Source organism: Leucoraja erinacea, chromosome 5 (genome assembly GCF_028641065.1).
Source record: "Leucoraja erinacea ecotype New England chromosome 5, Leri_hhj_1, whole genome shotgun sequence".
Taxonomy (NCBI): Eukaryota; Metazoa; Chordata; class Chondrichthyes; order Rajiformes; family Rajidae; genus Leucoraja; species Leucoraja erinaceus.
The window spans coordinates 81969583-81990604 of NC_073381.1; the positions used below are offsets into that span (position 1 = coordinate 81969583).

The 21022-nt window shown below is 41.3% G+C and overlaps 1 protein-coding gene across 4 annotated transcripts in view; it reads left to right on the forward strand.

Annotated features, from left to right (window-relative positions):
* Nucleotides 1-21022, forward strand: part of phip (pleckstrin homology domain interacting protein) — a 186218-nt gene that overhangs the window by 28368 nt on the left and 136828 nt on the right. For all 4 annotated transcript variants that reach the window (XM_055636089.1, XM_055636087.1, XM_055636088.1 and 1 more), the window contains exon 7: nt 19529-19689. In XM_055636089.1, coding sequence (XP_055492064.1) covers nt 19529-19689 — 161 coding nt within the window. The remainder of the gene's footprint in view (nt 1-19528; nt 19690-21022) is intronic.

The window sequence follows — 21022 nt, forward strand, 5'->3', positions numbered from 1 at the left end:
CAAGACCGCAAGAAATTACAGAGAATCGTGGACACAGCCCAGTCCATCAAACAAACCAACCTCCCTTCCATTGACTCCATCTACACTTCATGCTGCCTTGGCAAAGCCACCAGCATAATCTAGGAAGAGTGTTGCCCCAGTCACACCCACTGCTGTAATTTCTGCATGGTGTAACCAAAATGTATAAACATGGCCTTTATTAAAATCTGTGACAAAGTCCACTATAACCACATGTGATTTTTTTTTTTCTATTACAAATCTCAATTTGTGGAGTACATGGGAAAATAAATAAATGATGGGTCTTTGTCCCAAACATTATGGAGGGAACTGTAAGTCACTCCAGCACTTTGTGCTGTTCTTTAGTTGTAGCTTCCTGACTACTTAATCTCGTCACCACTCTAATGCTGTCAGGGGACTGAATCATTAAGGGCCTCTCCCACTTGGCTATCATTTACGCAACAGGCCGGTAGTGACTGATGCGCGGCAGTCGCTCGCATCATCATGCATCTTTATGCGTTAGCACAGCCGTCTGGAGCGCGTGACGTCATTTGAATACACAGTGGAGAGTTGTTTAGTACATAATACTGTATTTTCTTTAGAATTATGGTGTAATTCAGAAAATTGGTCGCTTTGGGTGATATTTTCATCCCCCCCCCTCATGAAATATACATGTTTGCTCCGTGCTCAGTACAAATGGTATTGGTTCCAATGGCTGTATTGCGGATGGTACCCCGCACTGAGGAAATGGCTAAACACCTATTAATTAAGTGACTTTTGCGCATTCCCTTGGGGGTGTGGGATGGGGGTTCGAAATGACGAGAACTTGACACGTTGTGAGTGAAGCTGGAACAAAAAATAAATAAACAGGTAAAATAATCAGAGCCGACTCAGCGTATAAGCAAAATGCCGAATATTGTTCTTTGACTCCCTGACCTTGCATTAACATTGAACCTTGCGCCGCAAACTCAATTATCGGTGCAGCTGCCCGTTGAACAAAATGTTTTAAACTCTATAAAAGAGTGTCAAGTGTATGAATATTCGCAATTTTTAATGATTCATCATCAGCATCAAACGTCGCAGATCTGCTTACTGCAATATGTCACCTACATGTATACAGGCAAATGTCTCAATAGAGATGACTTATTCTCTGGGTACTTTCTGATTTCAAACTCCATCGCAAAATGCACGTACATTCCACCATCAAAAGCATGTGCAATCAAGGTATTTGTGATAGTTGATTCGTATACTACAGTACTGCACATACGAGGTCAAGACATCAGCGTGCGACCGCAATACGTCCACCTGCGTACGCGATGCGCCACGCCGGAGGCACGTGAAGATATTTGCACTACAAAATCCTGTAGAGCCGTGCGATACCGCGCGCAACTCCATACACCTCCAAGCTTTTCCATGCGACCGTCCCGCGCCGCCCACACGCTACCCGTGCGTCTCAACGCGACAACGAGGTCGCGTAAATGACGCACAAATGACAGCCAAGTGGGACAGGCCCTTTACTTTTTAGATATCTTTGGTAATAGGGGTTGTAACCACTAAACCACTATTAATGATTGTTATAAGAATACATATACACTGAAGTAATGAAAAATGAAGAAAAACTTTGCTAAACTTGTACGGTCAGCAACTACCTAAATAAATATGATCATGCTAGTTATTGTTGATATCGAGTTAAAGCAACTAGTTACCAAGTTTATTTGTCCCCTCAGCACAGAATGTGACCGAACTGCCTCTGAAATTGTTTAACTTGCAATTTGTTCTGTAGCTCCATGTGAAAATGCAGAACAGGTTGGCGCACATTCTGAACTAGCCGTAAGTCTACAATTGACTTGCTGTCAACAGTTCTGTGTTCCACGTTGCAAAAAGGTTACAAAAGAAATGAAGGAATTGCAAAAAAAATGCAATGGTGACAGAATTGAGAGGGTTAAACTATCAGTAAAGACTGGTGTCCTTTTTTGTGGAAGGCAGGAATGACCTGGCAGATATCTTTAAGTTACAAATGGTTCTCCTGGGCTATGTAGAGAGAAAGATAAGATGATGTCAACAGTGGGAGAGTCTAGAACTAGAATGTAATAAGTAACTTGTCCAATAAATCTAGTGAGGAATTCAAGATAAATTTTACAAAGTGAGAATGTGAATTGTGGAATTAATAGCAAAGATATAAAGTAAGGTTAATATAGGCAGGTATATCAAGGAGGAAAAGGATAGTAGGTTATTTTGATAGGCAGTGATTAAATAAGGAGAAAATCAAAACTTGAATAGTAATTGGACTGTCTGGCCTCTTTATGTGACGGAAGTTGGAATTCTCTTTGTCCTTTTTATAACACTCTGTTATATGGTAGTAATGGGTACCTGGAGACCTGAGGTGAGACGACATGAAAAACCTGCAGAATTGATCTCTTGGAGAAAAGCATTCTGCATGGTTCTTGGAAAATTAACTTTGAAAGGGAGGAATTGCTGGAAAGTTTTGTTTTTACTTTTAGGAAACAGCGTGGAAACAGGCCCTTCAGCCCACCAAGTCTGCATTGGCCAGCAATCCCCGTACACCAGCACTATCCTACACACAAGGGACCATTTTACAATTTTACCATGCCGATTAACCTACAAACCTGTACGTCATTAGAGTGTGGGAGTTCCCGGAGAAAACCCACGCAGGTCACGGGGAGAACGTACAAACTCCGTGGAGACAGCACTTGTAGTTAGGATCGAACACGGGTCTGAGCCGCTGTAAGGCAGCAACTCTACTGCTGAGATGAATTCATAAATAAAATAATAAAATCCTGGAAATATTCTGTTGATCAGACAGCATTATGGATACACAAACAGAATGTATGATCTATGGCTGATTGCATTCTGCGTAAAATGGGGCTCTTTGTACACAAGATGCTCAATATTATATTTTAAAGACTATAAATATACTCAATGAAATTAATTGAAAATAATTAAGATATTGTGAATAATCATCAGAATATTATTTTGTGGGGGAGTTGAAAGTTTAAGCATATGGATCAGATTGAGGTTAATGATGATGGTTCTTGCTATATTGGAAATGCCCAATATATTGGGTGGATGCCTCATCAGTAGATTAGATAACATAAGTGTAAAAGGCTTAGGACGATGCAGTTGCATCAGTGATCTTTATATAATCTCCGCCATGCTGCATTTGTTTTTGCAGGTACCAAGTAATTATTTTTAAAATCGGCCATTGGGGAATTTATGTCAAATGACCAGATGAATTGTGGGGTCTTTAAACAAAGACATATTTTAACCTTTCGATTTTTATGATTAAGGACTACCACTGAGCAAAATGTCATCCTCTTAGAAGCAAAAAAAGTCACCGTCTTTGTTAATTCAGCATTTTGCTGGTGGAAAAGATTTAAAGTGCTGCTATGCTACAGAATAGCAACAAGCATTAACGTAAAGAGTTGATACAGGGTGCTAAATGCGTTGCTCAAACTGCAGCTTTTTAAATTTAGATACATATTCTCTATTAATGAATTTCATGTCCATAAATTCTGAATTGGGGAGAATAATAAATATTTTGAGAAATTAATAACTTTAATATAATGTCTTATTCATAGGACTTTAAAATAAAAGTGTCTAAGAACGGGACTGAAGAAGGGTCTGACCAAAAACGTCAACAATCCATTTTCTCCAAAGATGCTGCCTGACCCACTGAGTTACCCCAGCACTTTGTATCTATCTTGAACATTATACGGTTGATTGATTGTGCTACATGGGTTCATTAGTGTATACACTTTTAAGGTTTGAATTAAATGGAGGTGGAATTATGTATTCAAGTTTGATAGAATGGAGTTTATAGTTCTGTTTTTCTCTGGCTATTGGACATGGACAGTATGTTCTGGACAATATCAAGAGTTGCTTTCATTTTTTGTCCTACTGATGCACCATAGAATGCAGTAATGTCAGCAGGCTAAGTACTGTGTCCTAGAGGTTTCACTTTGTTAAATAGTTGTTCTTTCTGGACTGAGGTGCATTCTTATTCTCACCTGTTGTTTGCATCAAAAGCTTCCATGTACGGTATGGATTGTATTTGGTGTAAAGGTACGAGGTATCTTTACTTCAGCCTTGAAGACATTCTGCATAAATTTAATTTAGTTTAGAAATCTAGTGCAGAATCAGGCCCTTTGGCCCACCAAGTCCATGCCGACCACCGATTCCTGCTTACTAACACTTCGATTTTTATGATTAAGGACTCCCACTGACCAAAATGTCATCCTCTTAGAAGCAAAAAAAGTCACTGTCTTTGTTAATTCAGCATTTTGCTGGTGGAAAAGATTTAAAGTGCTGCTATGCTACAGAATAGCGACAAGCATTAACGTAAAGAGTTGATACAGGGTGCTAAATGCGTTGTTCAAACTGCAGCTTTTTAAATTTAGATACATATTCTCTATTAATGAATTTCATGTCTGAATTTAGGGACAATTTACAGTCTTTAACAAAGCCAATTAATCTACAAACCTGTAAGTTTTGGGAATGGGTAGAAACCGAGCACCCGACTTGATTAGTACGGGTGTCAGAGGTTATGCGAGAAGGCAGGAGAATGGTGTTTGGAGGGAGAGATAGATCAGCCATGATTGAATGGTGGAGTAGGCTTGATGGACCGAATAGCCTAATTCTGCTCCTATCACATATAACCCGAGGACTCAGAGTAAACCCACATGGTTACAGGGAGTGAAGAGTGTTTTATTGTCATATGTCCCAGATTGAACAATGACATTTTTACTTGCAGCAGCACAACATAGCAACATGTAAACATAGTAAACTGTAAACAATAGAATAAACAAGAAAAAAGGTGCCGTGTGAGTGTAGATATACACATACTCACGTACACACACATATATCAATATATACTCATACAAGCACACATACGTACATAAAAAACAAACAATAATAGTCCATGTAGTTCAGAATTTAATGAAGGTTGTAGTGTTTAATAGCCTGATGGCTGTTGGGGAAAAAGCTGTTCCTGAACCTGGATGTTAGTTTTTATTCTCCTGTACTCCCTTCCTGATGGCAGGGGTGAAATGAGTGTGTGGCCAGGATGGTGTGGGTCTCTGATGATGCTGGCTGCCTTTTTGAGGCAGAGACACAATTGTAAATCCCTTCAATCGTGGGGAGGCCAGAACTGGTGATGGACTGGGCAGTGTTCACAACTTTTGCAGTCTTCTTCCCTCCTGCGCATTCAAGTTGCCGAACCAGGTCGTGATGCAACCAGTCAATACAGTCTCTACACCTGTAGAAGTTCAAGAGAATCCTCACTGACAGACCAAATCTCTGCAAAGAACGTAGAAACTCTATACAGACAGCATCCGACAGTCGGGATCGAACCCGGGTATCTGGCGCAATAAGGCAGCAACTCTACTGCTGTGCTGCCAAATTGTGATACACCTCCCATCCCTATTTGATACCGTAGCTTCCTTTTGCCAAGGTTATTTGGAGGTTTCACCCCTATTTTCTCTCCTTATCAATTTCCCTTTAACTCCTGTATTTCCTTTAGTCACCCTGTTGTCTTTTCAACCCTAGCCTTTGTTCACCCATTTGCCAATCAAGAAAGCTCACACGTATTGCTTGCCAGGCTTTGTATCATCTCTGCCTCATTTCCATCTTTCTCCTCCCCCACCGCAATCAGTCTGAGTAAGGGTCCCGCCCTGAAGCATTGCCTCTCCATGTCCTCCAGAGATGCTGCTTGACCTGCAGAGTTACTCCAGCACCCTATGTTCTACACAAGATACCAGCATCTGCAGTTCCTTGTGTCTACTTATTTATAGGTTATAAGAGCAGAATTAGGCCATTTGGCCCATTCGATCATGGCTGATCGCTCTTTCCCTCTTAACCCTATTCTCCTGCCTTCTCCCCGTAACTCCTGACACCCGTACTAATCAAGAAATTTGGAGGTTATATTTGTGCAAGCTTCTACTCAACATCAAGAAAACAAAGGAACCCGTCCAGTCTGAAGAAAGGTTCTGACCCGAAACGTCACCTATCCCTTTTCTCCAGAGATACTGCTCGACCTGCTACAATACAATACGATAGAACTTTATTTGTCTCAGCAAGGAAATTGCTCTGCCAATAGTCATGAACCGCAAGATACATGACGCATTAAATTAAAGTGACGAGGGAAAAGGATTGTGGATCTGTAAAGATTTGGGGGGGAGGAGTCAGTCTACCCCATGACAGAAGGGGGAGGAGTTGTACAGTTTGATAGTCACAGGGGAAAAAGGATCTCCTGTGGTGTTCTGTACTGCATCTGGTAGAACCAGTCTGTTGCTGAAGGTGCTCCTCAGGTTGACCAGTGTGTCAAGGAGGGGGTGAGCTGTATTGTCCAAGATGTTCCACAGTTGCTCCAGCATTTTGTGTTTGTCTTCGGTATAAACCAGCATCTGTGATTCCTTCCTACACCAAGGAACTCATCGTTGATGGTACACAAAAGTGCTGGAGAAACTCAGCGGGTGCAGCAGCATCTATGGAGCGAAGGAAATGGGCAACGTTTCGGACCGAAACCCTTCTTCGGCCCGAAACGTTGCCTAGTTCCTTCGCTCCATATTTTTGGGTACCTTCGATTTTCCAGCATCTGCAGTTCCTTTCCTAAACTCATCATTGATATCAGGAATGGGAGACGACGATAGTTTTCATTGGTGGTTTGCAGTGGAGAGTTAGCAGCTTCACATTCCTGGATCTTAACATCTCAAATGACCTGCGCTGCGTCATTCACAAAGAAGTTGCATCAGCACCTCTAATTTATGAGAAGTTTGAAGCAATTTGGCCTGTCATCAATTACACAATTAAACAGATGCACTGTAGATGTCACACTGGTTTCCACCATCCAATCAAGGCTGATCTCTCTCAACCACATTCTCCTGTCTTCTCCCCATATCCCCTGACACCCATCATAATTCTTGCATGCCAATGTTGTGAGGACGATTTGACCACAAATATACCATGGCACTGGAACTGCTATTGTACTTTAGTTTAGAGCAGTGTTTGAAGGAAATTGCCTGAAATTCGGGTAATTTTTGGGAAATAAAATAATTTCAAGAAATTTCCCTGCCCGGTAAGCCTTCCCCAACTGCGCACGTGAGACTGCCGCCCCCAACTGTGCACGCGCGGATACAGGCACATGTGGGGAGACGCGAAGGGGTCCTATCAGGCCCGCGGGACGATTTGCGGAAAACAATATGTACCTGTATATTTACGACCATCAGCGCCTGCGCAGTTGGGGGAGGCCCGTCGGCTGCGGCACAATTGAAAATAGCGCCAGTGACGTGGTAGGGAGGCCGTCTCCCCGCACATGCGCAGTTGGGGAAGGCTGACCGGGCCAGGAAATACCATCAGTCCAGGTAATTTGGAATCTATTTCTGGAAAAAGATTATGAGGTGTGGAAGCGCTGGTTTAGAGATACAGCTTGGAATCAGGGTCTTCAGCCAACCAAGTCCATGCCGACCAACAATCACCTGTACATTGGTTCTATCCTACACGCCAGGGACAATAAGAGAGTTCGGTATTCCGAAAAATGCAAGGAATCATGGGATTTGTCATTCGTGATAAAGAAAAAGCGAACAAAGTGCTGGCTGTATAAACTGTATAAATTCTTATCTTTTTTTCATAAATTATGTGTAAAAATATATTTAATCTGAGGCAACGTCTCTGGAGAAGGGTCTCGACCTGAAACGTCACCTATTCCTTTTCTTCAAAGATGCTGCCCGTCCCGCTGAGTTAATGCAGGGTTTTGTGTGTATCCCCGTTGATGACTGGTGCTTGGCTTTCGCCGGCACCGAGGGGGTTAACCGACAGCCACTGGATAAGGCGAGAAGTGCAGCTGACGGTCCCAGGCCCGTCAGGGAACGGGTTCCTCGGGAGTTGGAGAAGAGTAGAGCTGGAGTTGGCGCTTCTTCTCCGCACTGGCTGTAAAGCTGGGGCCGCCACTGCTCTGGGCTGACTTGAGTATGTTAGCTGTATCAAACATGGTTAAAATGTGAGCATTATTTTAGAGGTCCAACATGTTGCAAGATTACTGGTGGGGATGCAGTTACATCAGTGATTCTTTAAGCAATCTTGTGATCTCAGCCATGCAGTCTTGGGCAACTCACTGATTTTCAAATCTGTATTCGGAGATGTAGATCTATCCGCGTCATGAACTGAAATCAGCAATCTTTACGGTACCGCTGCATCACATGATTCCAAAAAGTCGATGAAAGGAGACCAACTCCTTAAGAATTGGTCATATTTATCTATTAGTCGGAGTCTCATTTCTTCAAGGCGTGCTATGTCCATCATATTCCTAATCCACATTTTAACGGTTGGTATGGTTGTATTTTTCCAAAATTTAAGTATCAATTTCTTTCCAATTATTAACCCATAATTAAAAAAAACATTTTGATCTTTATTTAAATTGGTATCTTCTCCTATTATTCCAAATATAATCCATTCCGTTTTGGGTTCTATTCTTGACTTGAAAAGCTTTGTAAATATATCAAATATATCACTCCAAAATTTATTCAACTTTTTACATCCTACAAATGAATGTGTTATATTAGCGTTTTGAAACAAACATTTATCTCATCTGGGAGAGACGTTTGGATAAAATTTATTCAACCTTATTCAGCTAACCTGGCAGGATGGGCAGCGTTGAGCTGGAGTTAGCGCTTCTTCTCCGCACTGGCTGTAAGCCTGGGGCTTTAACTTGCACTAAACATTAGCCCCTTACCATGTATCTATACACTGTCAATGGCTAAATTGTAATCATGAACTGTCCTTCTGCTGATGAGTTAACACGCTACAAAATCTTTTTCACTGTACCTCGGTAAATGTGACAATAAACTGAAACTGACTTGAGTATGTTAGCTGTATCAAACACGGTTAAAATGTGAGCATTATTTTAGAGGTCCAACATGTTGCAAGATTACTGGTAGGGACGCAGTTACATCAGTGATTCTTTAAGCAATCTTGGGATCTCAGCCATGCAGTCTTGGGCAACTCACTGACCAAAGAAGGGGAAGAAATTGGAGAAATACTTAAGCATCTTAAGCTTAATTGAAATGTCTGTGGCAGAGACTGGAGCAGAGTTGCTTGTCTTATTGCCAGTTACAAGGAACAAAGTTCTGTCATGCTCAGTAATGTGTCACTGTCCCATTGAAACCATAACCTTGACTTTAGAAGAGCACCCTCTACTGTATCAAACCAATGTTTGCTTTTCCCACAGTTGCTATTTTGATGGCATCACTGTAAAGTCGGGCTATATCTGATGACAGAGCTTCCGCTTATTAGGAGATGTTTCGGATTGCCGCCACTATGTTTTCTGTTGAACCACTGTAATTAGCTGCTCGATGTCATTTACTTATCTTAAACCAGGTTAATTGTGCAACCATCAGCTGTTTTATTTTTCAAAAATGAGTTGGACTGCACTGTACAAATCTAATAAATTAAGAATTTGTCACTTATCAAAATCAAGAAAACACACTTGAATTTGTGTAGGTTTTACATAGTGCTGCAATGTCACAACTGTCAAATTGCAAGTTAGATGTTAAAATGAAGTGGCATCCCTCTGTCTTCGGTTAGTTGAGAGATACAGTGTGGAAACAGGCCCTTTGGCCCATCGAGTCCACACCGATCACCCCGTACACACTAGCACTATCCTACACTCTTGGGACAATTTACAATCTATACTGAAGCCAATTAACCTGAAAACTTGTTTGTTTTGGAGTGTGGGACAAAACCGGAGCACCCGGAGAAAACCCACGTGGTCACTATGGATGGGAAGGGAATGGAGGGTTATGGTCTGAGTGCAGGTATATGGGACTAGGGGAGATTATGTGTTCGGCACGGACTAGAAGGGTCGAGATGGCCTGTTTCCGTGCTGTAATTGTTATATGGTTATATGGTCACGGGGAGAACATACAAACTCCATACAGACAGCACCCGTAGTCGGGGTTGAACCCGGGTCTCTGACACTTTAAGGCAGCTGTTCTACTGTGCCGTCCCAGTCAGAAGAAGGATCCTGATCTGAAAACTCACTTGTCTATGCCCTCCAGAAATGCTGCCTGACCTCCTGTCCTGTTTGAGATTGCCACGAGCCAGCAACATAGCACGGTGCAACACAATAACAGACCCTTACTGGTCTCCTAATTTGAGGACATTATTGCTGTTGAGGGAGTGCAGCGCAGGTTCACCAGGTTAATTTCCGGGATGGCGGGACTGATATATGATGAAAGAATGGGTCGACTGGGCTTATATTCACTGGAATAAGGGGCAGGCCATTTAGGACTGAGATGAGGAAAACCATTTTCACCCAGAGAGTTGTGAATCTGTGCAATTCTCTGCCACAGAAAGCAGTGGAGGCCAATTCACTGGATATTTTCAAAGAAGAGTTAGATTTAGCTCTTAGGGCCAAAGGAATCAAGCGATATGGGGAAAAAGCAGGAACGGGATACTAGTTTTAGATGATCAGCCATGATTATATTGAATGGTGGTGCTGGCTCGAAGGGACAAATGGCCTACTCCTGCACCTATTTTTTTTTTTAAATGTTTATCACAAACAATGAAGGACCATGTACAGATCCCTGCAGAACGACACTTGTCACCGAATAGCATCCTTTTACCACCATTGTCAGTTTTCTAGAAAGTTCTGAATCCAAGCAACCAAGTCACCATGGATCCCATGCATCTTGACCTTCTGGATCAGCCCACCATGAAGGACATTATCAAAAGCCTAACAAAAATCCATTTATAAAAGATCCACTGCCCTCCCCTCATCAAGTCCTTTGTTCCCTTCTCAAAAGTCAGTCAAGTTAGTACTACATGACCCGCCATGAACAGAGCCATGCTGACATTCCCATAGTAGCTCATTCCTTTCCAAATGTGGACACATCCAATTCCAAAGAATCCTCTACAATAGCTTCCCAACCACTGGCTCTCCAATGGCTCACCAATTTATAATTTCCTGGATTATTTCTACTTCCCTTCCTAATCAAAGGAACAATATTAACTACTGGATACAAAGATATTTATCAATGTCCCAAAATCTCATCAGTTGTCTCAATAACCTGTGACAGATCCCACCAGGTCCCAGGGATTTTCCACCTTACTGTTTTTCAAAAGACCCAAAGTTACCTCCTCTGATCTCAAGATACACCAGCATATTAGTACAACCTGCAGTGGTCTTAATGTCAATTTAGTACTCCCCCTCTCTCCCCCCCCCCCCCCCCCCCCCCCCCCCCAGAAGTTTTATCTTTAATCATAACTATCGTAAAACGTATCGATATATGTCATGTTATGGCTGCATTTATTTAAAAATGGCTGTTGAAAAATTTATCCTCTTATGGTTTTTGGAGGAGCAGGTTAAATTTGTTTGCTGAAGTTGTGGGTGGATTTAGTGGCTTCAGGAAAAATGGTATGTCATCAGATGGAATGTCGTACCATAATTGTTCAGAATAATTTATCCAATGAATCAATAGAAACTGGCTAACCAACCTGAGTCTGATATGACCTTACGATATACGCTCACATTTCAAAAAACCTTGGGTTCGATTGGTTTTGTTTAGATTTTAATTGTATACCTGAGCCAAATCTCTACAAACAATGGTGGGATTTGCATAGATGTGAGTGTCTTGATGTGTGGGAAAGAACTGCAGATGCTGGTTTAAATCGAAGGGAGACACAAAATGCTGGAGTAACACAGCGCGCGACAGGCAGCATCTCTGGAGAGAAGGAATGGGTGACGTTTCGGGTTGAGACCTCAGGGGTGTGGGCGCGATGGAGCAAGCAGTCATTGCATGTAAAGGATATGCAACAAAATACTAAACATGACTACTTTCATATGCCTTTTAAGTGTAACGTTGTAAAGTTATACCTTAGAGCAATGATGTTTTCCTATGAGCTCTGATGCTTGAAATATCTTTCATAGCTACACTTTAAAATAGGAATGGGCAAGGAGGAGCTTTTTATAGCTCATTTCCGGTGCCATTTTGACCTTGTTGTGAGTATTATTCCACAAAAAAAAAGCACACAATAAGATTAAAAAAAAGTTTTGATTGAGAAAATCATTGAAATCCGCAATATCTTTGTAAAAATGTTTCTCCGTTAGTAAAACCGATGAAGGATTTTGAATGTTTAAATCATAAGAGAAATCATGGCAGAAAATATGATAAAGTAACCAGATAGATCACTCTTGTTGGTGTTGTTTGCGGTGTAAATATTTACTGGGGCATTGAGAGCAAGATGAGAAGATTGTTAAAAAGCATGTGGATTACATGACTTTGTAAATTGAGATGTGGTGTACAAAATCAACACAGTCCCAGTTTGACAACTGTGTCCAATCCTTGGCAGAATTCTTGAGGAAAGGTGCTAAACTGTTAAGAATTTCCTGACCAGTTCAAAGGACATGTCATAGAGTACAGGAATGTGGGTCATAATGTTTGTGGCAGCTCTGAGGTTTTTTTTTTTGCCGGCTCTGCTTTCTGTTTCTTGTCTATGTTGTATTTATATTGAACAGGTACATGGATAGGACAGGTTTGGAGGGTTATGGTCCAAGCGAAGGTGAGTGGGACTAGTGTAGATGGAAGATTGTTGGCCGGATGGCCCCACTCTATGACTCTTAAGACAGACAAACGAAATGCTGGAACAACTCAGCGGGACAGGTAACATCTCTGGAGAGAAGGAACGGGTGATGTTCCGGGTCGATGCGTTACCCATTCTTTCTCTCCAGAGATACTGCTTCTCTCCAGAGATCCAGCACTTTGTGTCTATCTTTGATGTAAACCAGCATCTGCAGATCCTTCCTACACTATTTTATTTATATTGCATCCGCATCACTCCTTTCTGTTATAACATCACTATACCGCCCCGCTTAATCAACCATAATTTGCCTTTAGTAAATTAATGCTGACTGTAGTTTTTAACCTTTTTTTCCTGGGTGATCAATTGTATCTTCGGTTATTGTCTCTAAACATTTCTCCGCAACTGATGCTACGTTGACTTGTCTGGTTACTGTTGTGTTTGTGTCTCCTCCATTTTTTCTTCTGCCCTCTGACATTATCCAAGGCTCAAGGAACATTGGAAAACTGAGCACTATATTCACCCTGTCAGTCAAATATCATGCACAATGGCGCAGCTGCTGAGTTGCTGCCTTACAGCACCAGAGAACCAAGCTCAATTCTGATTACGGGTGCTGTCTATACGGAATTTGTACGTTCTTCTCGCGAGCGTGTGGATTTTCTCCGGGTGCTGCTGTTTCCTCCCACAGTCTGAAAACATACAGTTTTATAGGTTAATTTGCTCCAGTAATTTGGTAATTGTTAAAATTGTCCCGACACTGTGGAATAGTGCTCGTGTATGGGGTGATTGTTGGTCAGCGCAGGCTTGGTGGGCTGAAGAACCTGTTTCCACGCTGTACCTCTAAACTAAACTAAACTAAGCTGACATGCGTTGAATCTGGCCCAAGTTGACTTTTCTATTCTGATTTATGGTAGGGAACTCTTGAGATCTTTGTAAAAAAACTCATTAACTTATTTATTAACTTTCCATTATGGTTATACTAGGATCTTCAGCTGTGAAGTCAGCTAAATACTCCTTTAATACTTCAGCCATGTCGTCTAAATCCACACGATCTCCTTTATTATACATAAAGCTACGACCCTGGGTACACTGTGGCCATACTGGCCATCAAGCATTGTTTTACAACCCTTTGGCCCGTTATAACCATACTGGCCACCAAGCACCCATAAGCACTAATTAGTCATACTGCATGGAACCATGCCTATATGGATCAACATGCCCCATCTACATTAGTCCTACCTGCCTACTTTTGGCCCATAGCCCTCTAAACTTATCCCATCCATGTACCTGTCTAAATGTTTCTTAAACCCAACGTACCCATGCCAACAAAGATGTCACATCTACACTAATCCCACCTGCCCGCTTTTGGCCCATATCCCTCTAAACATCTCCCATCCATGTATCTCTCCAAATTCTATGACCTTTTCTCTTCATGTGTCAGTCAGCATCAACCCTTTCCTTTTCCTCCTCAAGTAGAGCTTATTTTCATATATACAGTGCGTGGAAATGTACAGATAATTTTGCTTGCAGCAGCATTACAGTCATGTGGACTCGGACAGCACATAAAAATGTAAATTATACATAAATTACATACAAATAGTATTGCCAGATAGTAAAAAGGAAAGATACCTTGTGCAGAAACAAAACAAGACACAGCTGTAGAACGCAGTGACAAAAATCAAGGCTATGGTAGTGTATTAGGTGGGTGTAAAAGTCTGTCTGCCAAGGTAGGGTTAGGGTTGTGTGTGTCAGTTCAAGAACCTGATAGTTAAAAGTAGGAAGGAACTGCAGTTGCTGGTTTACACCGAAGATAGACACAAAATGCTGGAGTATCTCAGCAGGACAGGCAGCATCTGGATAGCAGGAATGGGTGACGTTTCGGAACGAGCTTCTTCAGCCAGTTAAAGGAAAGCAACTGTTCCTGAACCTGCTGTGTGATTTGGGGCTTCTGTACCTACTGGGTGACAGCAGGAATGAGAAGAGGGTCTTGCCTGGATGGTGGGGATTGTTGATAAATGCAGCTTGTTTGTCTGGATGGACATCACCTCATAGCCTGCCTGTTTGGTCTGCCATTTTACGAGGATGTTGCCAAGGCTTGAAGGCCTGAGGTATCGGGAGAGAGAGTGGGCAGGCTAGGACTTTATTCTTTGGAGTGCAGGAGGATGACTGGTGATCTTATAGATGTGTATAAAATCACGAGAGGAATAGATCGGGAGCCTTTTGCCCAGTGTAGGGGGATTAAGAACCAGAGGACATAGGTATAAGATGAGCGGGGAAAGATATAATGGGAATCTGAAGGGTAACCTTTTTATACAAAAAGTGGCGGTGGATGAAACGAGATGCCAGATAGGGTAGTTGAGGCAGGGACCAGCGCAACGTTTAAGAAACATTTAGATAGGTACATGGATGTGATAAGTTTAGAGGGATATGGGCCAAAAGTAGGCAGCTAGGACTAATGTAGATGGGGCATGTTGGTCCATTTGGGCAAGTTGGGCCAAAGGACCTGTTTTCACGCTGCATGGGTCTGGCTCTACGATGCTACACTGCCCCCTCCACCATAAGGGGGCAATATATTCCCAGTCTATAGTTACATTATGGAAGAAGGTGTGTTCTGGTATGTATTGAACAGTGCTGCACATCCAGATGGCGATCTTCAATAAATATCTTCTCTGAAATGCAACATATTAACAATACAGTGTTCTTCAGTTCTATATCGAAGCGTTAGATTTGATTATAAATGCAATTTCACTGTAACCAAGCTATTTTTTAACGAAAGACGCAACATGCAGGAGTAATTCAGCGGGTCAGACAGCATCTCTGCAGATAATGGATAGGGGTTGTTTTGGGTTGGAACCCTTCAGGCTAAAGAATCCGAGACATCGCCTATCCGACGTGATCTTCAGGAATGCTGCCTGACCCGCTGAGTTACTCCAGCATTTTGTGTCTTATCTTTAGTATGAACCAGCATCTGCACTTTCTCGTTATTACATGAAGTATGTTTGAGCATCCTCCTGTGGCACCTAATAGATACAATATCACCTCTTATTGTTGGATATCTATTTCACTTCGCTACAATCTTGAAGGGTGAACATTTATTCCAGACTGATCTTGCTGGGAGCTTATTAAATTTTAAAACTGTGATTGCTATGCCTGTGTTCACAGTAAAACAACCAAGAAAAATCCCACTTAATTGATATGCATTGCAGCTTGTTTAGTAATGTGATTACATTTTGCTGTACCACCACCTCTCCATATATACAGTGCCCTCCTTAATGTTTGGGACAAAGACCCAACATTTATTTATTTGCCATTTGAGATTTGTAATAGAAAAAAAATCACATGTGGTATATTTTTATACATTTTGGTTTCACCATGTAGAAATTACAGCAGTGTTTATACATAGTCCCCCCCATTTCAGGGCACCATAATATTTGGGACACAGTAATGTCATGTAAATGAAAGTAGTCATGTTTAGTATTTTGTTGCATATCCTTTGCATGCAATGACTGCTTGAAGTCTGTGATTCATGGACATCACCAGGTACTGGGTGTCATCTCTGGTGATGCTCTGCCAGGCCTGTATTTCAGCCATCTTTAGCTAATGCTTGTTTTGGGGGCTTATACCTTCAGTTTTCTCTTCAGCATGTAAAAGGCATGCTCAATTGGGTTCATATCGGGTGATCGACTTTGGCCACTCAAGAATTGACTTTTTTAGCTTTGATAAACTCCTTTGTTGCTTTAGCAGCATGTTTGGGATCATTGTCTTGCTGTAGAATGAACCGCCGGCCAATGTGTTTTGAGGCATTTGTTTGAACGAGCAGATAGGATGCGTGTGTACACTTCAGAATTCATTATGCCATCAGCAGTTGCATCATCAATGATGATAAGTGAGCCAGTACCTACAGCAGCCATATATGCCTCGGCCATAACACCCCCACCACCGTGTTTCACAGATGAGGTGGTATGCTTTGGATCTTGGGCAGTTCCTTCTCTCCTCCATACTTTGCTCTTGCCATCACTCTGATATAAGTTAACCATATAACCATATAACAATTACAGCATGGAAACAGGCCATCTCGGCCCTACAAGTCCGTGCCGAACAACTTTTTTTCCCTTTAGTCCCACCTGCCTGCACTCATACCATAACCCTCCATTCCCTTCTCATCCATATGCCTATCCAACTTATTTTTAAATGATACCAATGAACCTGCCTCCACCACTTCCACTGGAAGCTCATTCCACACCGCTACCATTCTCTGAGTAAAGAAGTTCCCCCTCATATTACCCCTAAACTTCTGTCCCTTAATTCTGAAGTCATGCCCTCTTGTTTGAATCTTCCCTATTCTCAAAGGGAAAAGCTTGTCCACATCAACTCTGTCTATCCCTCTCATCATTTTAAAGACCTCTATCAAGTCCCCCCTTAACCTTCTGCGCTCCAGAGAATAAAGACCTAACTTATTCAACCTATCTCTGTAACTTAGTTGTTGAAACCCAGGCAACATTCTAGTAAATCTCCTCTGTACTCTCTCTTCATCTTAATCTTCATCTCATCTGTCCATAAGACCTTTTTCCATAACTGTGGTTGCTTTTAAGTACTTCTTGTCAAACTGTAACCTGGCCATCCCATTTTTGCGGCTAACCAGTGGTTTGCATCTTGCAGTGTAGCCTCTGTATTTGTATAAACAATGCTGTAATTTCTACATGGTGAAACCAAAATGTATAAAAATGACCTTTAGTAAAATCTGACAATGTGCACTTTAACCACAAGTGATTTTTTTTCTATTACAAATGTCAAATTGTGGAGCACAGAGGCAAATAAATAAATGATGGGTCTTTGTCCCAAACATTATGGAAGGCACTGCATGATCAAGTGGATCAAGACTTTTGCTAATACCATTACTATTGCTGTACCACTAGTACATTGCTGTATATTATCATACAGATGGTCAGGAAAATGAGTAAGGAATTTACATTACTTTCATATTAATCCTGAACTGTCAGCATTTATAGCTGAATTCCTTTACTTTGTCAACTCTATTGAGACTTCCAATTTATATTTTGTACATATTTATTACTCAAACTGTGTGTTACAATGGATTGATATCTGAGTAAGTGTCCAGCGACATCATTAATTCATCTCGCCAAGCTAAATGATTGGAGATATAAGACAAGAGATGGTAAATTCTGCAGTTTATTGTGATATGACCTGAAATATTAACCTTCCTTTTCCTCCACAGATGCTCCTTGTTCCACTAAGTTCCTCCAGCACTTTTCTGCAGGCAAAACTAATGGTTTACTTAAAACTGTTTTCATATTAACTATTCCTTTTCTTCTTTATATAAATATATTGTTTCCTTTGAGGGCAGAAAAGAAAAATGGGTAAACTTTGAGGTAGAGTTGATGGTGACTATAATTAATTCATTCAAGGTTGCAGCTGTATTCTTACTGCATTGAACACATTACTTTATAGGTTAAAAATATACACGAGCAGGAAGCAACCTAACCTAATGATAAATTTGTAAATACCTCGTATATTAAAAATGTCATCATAAAAAAGTCTCCTAATGGTGTCTGAAATTTTAAGCATTGGCTGTGCCAAAATACACTGTTAAAAGTGAGAGGATAATTATATCTCACTGCACCTCCCCCTCCATTTACATTTTCCCTCTTGCCCGCTATAAATTGCCTGTCTCTTTCTCATTATTTTAATATTTTGTCCTTTAATTCCAATTATTCAGAGCAAACCAATGTGTGCGTGCAGGTGAAGATTCATTAAAGTTTAAAAAGACTTGCATATGTTCATCAGATCATTGACACAACTATATGGTTGCATTTACAGTTTCGTTTATTGTCACGTGTACTGAGGTACAGTGAAAAGCTTTTATTGTGTGCTATCCAGTCAGCGGAAAAGAAATACATGATTATGATTACCATTGTTGGTTATTTTTAAAATGCTGTTTGTAAAATGATGGCATTGCTATGGAAATGTTGATCTTGCTGGATTTCTGAAATGATTGTAACTGCAGCGCTATAGAATATTAATGAAGTACAGCCTCTGATTGCTGACCGCATTTGTTCTTTCTGATAACGTTTACAATTTAAAATAAAAATAATGTTCCAGAGGAGACGATACAAGGAACTAATATTAACAGGGTCCGAAGAAGGGTTTCGGCCCGAAACGTTGCCTATCTCCTTCGCTCCATAGATGCTGCCGCACCCGCTGAGTTTCTCCAGCATTTTTGTGTACCTTCGATTTTTCAGCATCTGCAGTTCCTTCTTTAACAGTGTAGGAGTTCTGTTTTAAAAAATAGAGATCCCAAATTGATTTTTAAATACCAAGATAGTAAATTTGTACTCTGATGTGCACCCCTTTTGGCAAGAGTGTGATATATTATGTATGCAGTTATGTAGTCATTAGAAAGTGATATATAGTGAATTTTGAGTAAATATTATGTTATTGGTTGTCACCTGATTTACTCGTGTAACTGGGAACAGAGGACACATGATTAAGGTGAGAGGGGGCAGATTTAATAAGGGGTAATGTTTGGGCACAAACGGTGCTGGGTAAACGGAAGGAGCTGCTGGAGACAGGTACATGATAGGACAGGTTTAGAGGGATATAGGCAAATGCTGACAGGTGGGGCTAGTGTGGCTGGGACATGTTGGTCGGAGTGGACAAGTTGGGCCGAAGGGGCTGTTTCCACGCTGTACAACTATGACCCTCTGACTCTATAACTGAATTCATGAATTATATTAAACTTTAGTAACGAGGCTTGCACTTGTTTGTCACGTAACAGCTACAAACAAAATACAAAATGGCTATATTCCTATAGTGAAGAGGATTTTCACCTTGATTCAAGGGTGGTACACATGCAACTTATTGCTTGTTTTCCCCATGTATCTCCTAGAATTCATAAGCCGTTTCCTTTTCTTGTTCGTAGTGGATACCGTCCGGGCGAGACAGCTTACTGGAAGCTTTCGACTGGGTCAGCTTGTTCCAACGGCTGTATATCTACATATGAAGATGCACAAGCGGATCCTGGGGCATCTGTCATCTGTCTACTGCATTACCTTTGACCGAACGGGGAGGAGAATATTTACCGTGAGTTTCTGCCTTGTAACTCTTGCCTTTAAATTTCTTTAGTCCATTTGCACCGCACCTTCCCCCGTCTTATGTTGGATCCAGAAAATAAATGTTTTCTCTTGAAAAGATTTCTCTTGAAAATGATGCACAACGGAGATCCTTTCAACTATGCTCCCCGCCTCCACATAATAGATTGGTTTATTATTGTCATGTGTACTGAGATACAGTGGAAAAAGTTTGCTTTGCGTGCTATCCAGGCAAATCTCATCCTGCATATGTACATGAGGTAGTCCGAAGCAGTAAATAATCAGTGCGGAATAAAATGTGGCAACTATAGGGAGAGTGCAGAGAAGAAGCATGTTACTGCCCTCAGAACCCAACACTGAATTCAAAGATAGACACAAAATGCTGGAACAACAAGCAGCATCTCTGGAGAGAAGGAATGGGTGACATTTCAGGTCGAGACCCTTCTTCAATCACCCATTCCTTCTTTACAGATATGCTGCCTGCCCCGCTGTGTTACTCCAGCATTTTGTGTCTATCTTTGATTTAAACCAGCGTCTGCAGTTCTTTCCTACACTCTGCATTCAATGATTTCAGATAACTGACTTTTACAGTTTCTATAGCTGACCGGTTCGAGTGATAAAGAGTCATAGAGTGATACAGCGCGGAAACAGGCCCTTCGGCCCAACTTGCCCACACCAATCAACATGTCCCATCTACACTTGTCCCACCTGTCTGTGTTTGGCCCATGTCCCTCTAAAACTATCCTAACTATGTACCTGTCTTAATGTTTCTCCAACGCTGTGCTAGTACCTATGCATAGTTCTTACAAAAGTTCATCAACCTGAAATGTTTTTCTCTGTCCATAGATGCTGCCTGAACGGCAGAGTCTTTCCAGCATTCTGTTTTGATTTCTGTTTTCTTATATCAAAATATGTTGCTTTTCATCCAACTAGATGATGGAAAATCATGCCATCATCATTGGTCTTTTGATACACCTATCCCTCTTTCCTCCTTCTACACCCCCTCGCCCTCCTTGATTTTTTTTTTAACTTGTCATTTATACATTAATGCCAAAGGTGTGCAATTCATGACCTGTCAATCATGATCGCTGCTTCTTGCTCACCTTTGCATCATTATTATAACTGCTTTCTTATAACTTCAGAATTATACCCCCTTGGTTGAAACATGCTGTATCAGACTTTTTTCACTAAGAGACTTGATTCCTTTTTCTGCCCTGCTTATAAGGGTACGTATATGTTGCCCATGCTAGTCATTGTAGCCTTGTCATAGTCACCTGTTTTTGCTCCATTAATATCAAGGGATGAACTTAAACATTGGGCCATGA